The sequence below is a fragment of the Sturnus vulgaris genome, chromosome 25 (assembly GCF_052056855.1).
Source record: "Sturnus vulgaris isolate bStuVul1 chromosome 25, bStuVul1.hap1, whole genome shotgun sequence".
Lineage (NCBI taxonomy): Eukaryota > Metazoa > Chordata > Aves > Passeriformes > Sturnidae > Sturnus > Sturnus vulgaris.
Window position 1 is genome coordinate 2,707,566 of NC_142267.1, and position 4,097 is coordinate 2,711,662.

Here is a 4,097-nt window from a genome sequence, read left to right on the forward strand (position 1 = left end):
TCCCTACCTATATTTGAAAAATACAAATAAATTGATCTTCTGCATCTTCTATCATTCAAGAATGACAAGGTGTGTTAACAACTAACAATCTTTTTCCCTGTGCTTCAAGGGTATTGGTAACACCCCATGGCTTTGGAAAACACACCTTGTTACATTGCTGTAGCCTCAATGTTTGGAATACTTGCTGGAAAGTCTCCATTGCTAATAGAAATGGAAAAACCTGAGTTTGGAAGCTGAGTGTTAACAGATAAGTGTGCACAATCTGCATTACTGGGGCTTTGCATTTGTTTCTTCTCTTGATCTAAGCAGATTTGTTTGTCAAATCACAGAATCCTGCTTTATTGCAGACACAATGGCACATGGCATTTATAATCAAAACTTGCACTGCTCTTAAACCCAGGCTTTGTGTATAGCTTCTGTTCTTTGCACTGAAGACCACTGCATGGATATTGTGATATTACAGGAGAAAGGGAGTCTTAAGATTAAATCATAGAATTTTATTAATACCTTAAGGATATTACAGAAGAGTGAAGGACTCGTTGTCTACACCTGCATTTTGAGAATGAGAATTTAAGTTTTCTATTGTCCAAAATGAAGAAAACTATTAAACTTGTGTTAAGGATGTTTTAGAAACCCGTTTTTATTATGGTCAAGAGACATCAGAAGAGCCAGAAGGGTAGAAGCAGAAATAGCTTTATTCTGTCACACAGGAATGTAATGCCACCTTGCCCAGGGGGTTTCCAGTTTTAAAACCTTTTCTTGGACCAACCCAAGCAGTAGGACAAGTATGAGAGGATGAGCTGAGGCCCTTGTCAGGAGACAGAAGTTCCCTTTACGTTTGGTAGTGCCGTAGGTAGATCAGTTTCTGAGGATGAAACTTCTCTCTGCACAGTGGACATTCTGCCTACAGAAAGAAAAGAGAGTAGATGGACTTACTGAATAGTTCTGTTAAAAAAAAATCTGAATAAAACTGCATAGCTACGTTTAGAAAATAATTTTTCAGTCCCAAATATGGTACCAGCTCCCTTGAGACGATTTGAAGTGCTCACCTTACTGCCCTCACCTATGTAATTGTCATTTTATTTCAACAGCTCCATAGGTCAGCTCTGGGCACCTCAGTGAGCCCTAGGGCATTGGCAGCCAGGCTGGGGGCACGTTGCAGTGTGGCTGTGCTGTGTACTCACCCTGGTGTTGCACCAGGCAGTGATGCACTCCCAGCAGAACAGGTGCCCGCAGGGGGTGGCAGTGCTGTGCCTCCGCTCCTCCAGGCACAGCGTGCAGCGCGAGTGGCGCCCGGCAGCCGCCTCCTTGCTCGTGCTTCTAATTAACACAGGCACAGTGGGGTTAATTACACTCACCCTGCTTGTCAGAAATAGCACCATCCTGAAGTAAGCCCCGTGCTCAAGTATCAACCCTTTTCGTGAAGGTCTCAAAAACACCAAAACATGAAGTCCGAGACTTCAGGAGTTAGTTTTGCTAATTAATTGTTACATCAAATTGTAACCTAAACTGGGGTGTCACTCCTGTGTTGTCCCTGTTCGTGACAGCTGTGACATTCCCACCTTTTCCCTAGGAAGTAAAAACCACCTCTTACTTCTGGTGAGCGAGGTTGCGGTGCAGCCTCCACTCCTGCCTCGCTCTCTGCTTCTGTTTGAAGCTGTACATCTGAACTCCAATGGTCAGCAGAAGGTGGAAGAGGGAAATTATTCCAAGAAACTTGTAACTTGATCGGATGCTCTGATCTTCTCCTTGCAGTCCTCCAAAATGCAGCTACAGAATTCATAGAGAGGATGTTTTGTTACTGTGGTTTTTAGGAAATTGTTCCCCCTCTCCCCATCTGCAATAAACTTGATTTGGGATTCTCATTATGTCAAAAAAATGGGCCAGTATAGATCATGTTTTTTCCTAAAGATACAAATTTATCTTCATATAGAAAAGTGTACTAAATGTGTACTGGGTGTTGTTCAAAACAGTATTTCCCACGGATTTATCAAGTCACCTCTCACTTCCATTGTATTTGTGGCAGAAGGATGGAAGTCACACAGGTATTAACTTGTGACACCACATTCATGTTCACTACCTGTAGCCTCTTGGCTGCAGGGACTCATCAACCCCCACATAAAGCAAAACCTTCCCTCTCACCCCTCTACTCCGCCTGTGTAATCAATCACATCCAAATTCCTTATCCCTTTTACACATACAGCACCTCAGAAGAGGCCAAAATTCTGCAGTAGACACATCTTCAAGCAAAACGACTTACATATGAAATCCCTGTGATCCTTTTGGACAGGTGATAGAAAGTGCCCTGGATGTAGAACACTGCCAGGTGGAGCCGGTGCAGCAGAGGGATGGATTGTTTAAGGACATACACAACTTGGGAGGCTGTTTTCTTCTGCTGCTCCGTGAGCTTCCCAACCTGCTTCCTAATCCAGCTGCGAATTAAGGTCCTGCTGGGAAAGCCAAGTGCTGGGGGGTTCTCTGGGATCCTGGATTCCTCAGCCTCCATCTGCAGCTCATGTTCCAGGTGCAGCAGTGCCTTTTCCAGGCAGTAAGGTACCACGGTGTGCAGGGAAATGAAAAGGGCTCGACGAAAGAAAGAAGGCACCTTCTTCCTGCTTGGGTCAACCTGAATGATGTTCACATACTCTTCTCCCAGAGTCTGATAACCTGAACAGTGCAACAGAAAACAGGGTGAGAGGGGAACTGCAGGATCATTCTGGATGTGGTGAGAAGTGGGGACAGGCTGTTCAGGCCACAACTGAGGATTTGGAATTTGGAAATAGTTCATTTATTTCGTCTGAATTAAGATAATCATCATGGTGACATCCAGTATCTGCAGTTTTAGGCTTAAAGCAGGGATACTTTTCATGGTGTCATCTACTCGTTTTTTTTCAAAATTGCTTTTAGAAGAACATCTGTCTGTGTTGATAAAGTGCGTTTGAACCCGACCCCGACAATTTCACGGCTTCATATTTACCAGAAGGCATTTAAACAAACCAAACCAATCCCTCCGCTGAAAAGCAGGGCTGTTGGGCAGTCTCGGGTGGTGATCACCAGTACAGCAGCCGCGGCACCGGCCCCTCAGCTTTCAGATGTTGGGAGAAATGATAACAAACGCTAACTGACAGAGGAGGTTACCTGACAGCGTGGTCAGCACGAAATAGGCCACATCGGAGAGCAGCTCCACCTCCCTCCTCCACTGCAGCCACGGCCGGGCACCTGCGGGACGGGCTCACTTTGCACCAAACCCGTGCTGATCCCATCCCTTCCCGGGGAATTCCTCCCGGACTCGCCATCAGCCCCCTCGCCCCCTCAGACCCCCATCGAGAACCGCGGGACGGGGGGGAGGGTGGGGGATTGGACCCGCTGTGCCGGCGGATCCCGGAACACCCGGGAGGGCTCGGGGTGGATCCAAACCCTCGCAGGCATTACCCGCCAGCCCCCGCAGCGCCGTGCCGGCCCCGCTGCGCAGCCCGGCCCGGTACAGCTCGTCCTTCTGCCCGCACCGCACCAGCCGCGCCGGGCCCGCCGCCGCCGCCATGGCGGGCGGAGGGACACGGGGCCTGAGGCGGCACAGGACCCCGGCGGCGGCGGAGCACCCGCCGCCCGCGCAGGGATATCCCGTCAGTGAGGGGCGGGGAAAGGGGCGGGGAAAGGGGCGGGAAACACCTCCCCTGCCCTGAGGGGGCGAAAAGGGCGGGAAAAGTGGGAAAAAGGGTGGGAAAAGGGGCAGTGAGGGGCGGGAATGGGAGGGAAGAGAGTGGTAGAGGGAGGGAAAAGAGGGGGGAAAGGCCTGTGAGGGGCAGGGAAAGGGGAGGGAAGGAGGTGTGAGGGGTGGGAAAAGGGGCGAGGGAACGCACAGTGAGGGGCGGAGAAAGGGGCGGGAAGGGCCGTGAGGGGTGGGGAAAAGGGAGGGAAAAGGAGCGGGAAGGAGCTCCGCAGTCACAGCTGACTTGGAAAGAACGGTAAAAGTGAGATGTTGGGTCCGGTTCAGAGCACAGTTCACAAATCACCGCTCCCCAGATAGTGCAGCGCTCCACAGTGTTGTACAAATGCTCCAGCCCTTCCGGGATAATTCAGAAGGAAGGTTCATTCAG

General features: G+C 49.7%; 1 protein-coding gene across 2 annotated transcripts; it reads right to left on the minus strand.

Moving 5' to 3' along the window:
* Window positions 1-677: 677 nt before the first annotated feature.
* Window positions 678-3,661, minus strand: PEX10 (peroxisomal biogenesis factor 10). Of its 2 annotated transcripts, XM_088178768.1 has the most exons (6): window positions 3,433-3,661; window positions 3,139-3,219; window positions 2,261-2,667; window positions 1,595-1,770; window positions 1,185-1,320; window positions 678-904 (listed from the first exon to the last, which is right to left on the minus strand). In XM_088178768.1, the coding sequence occupies exons 1-6, from the start codon at window positions 3,539-3,541 to the stop codon at window positions 833-835; spliced, it is 981 nt and encodes a 326-aa protein (XP_088034894.1). In that variant the 5' UTR covers window positions 3,542-3,661; the 3' UTR covers window positions 678-832. The 2 variants fall into 2 exon arrangements, with proteins under 2 accessions (XP_088034894.1, XP_088034893.1); XM_088178767.1 differs by lacking the exon at window positions 1,185-1,320 and having other exon boundaries at window positions 3,433-3,652.
* Window positions 3,662-4,097: the final 436 nt, after the last annotated feature.

Bases quoted from the DNA above. Each gene is read 5' to 3' on its own strand.
- PEX10 (XM_088178768.1), bottom strand. From the start codon at position 3,541: ATGGCGGCGGCGGCGGGCCCGGCGCGGCTGGTGCGGTGCGGGCAGAAG. The intron at 1,771-2,260 runs GTAAGTCGTTTT...TGAATTCTGTAG, and splicing joins GGATCACAGGGATTTCATAT to CTGCATTTTGGAGGACTGCA. The intron at 905-1,184 runs GTGAGTACACAG...TTCTTTCTGTAG, and splicing joins CTGCCTGGTGCAACACCAGG to GCAGAATGTCCACTGTGCAG.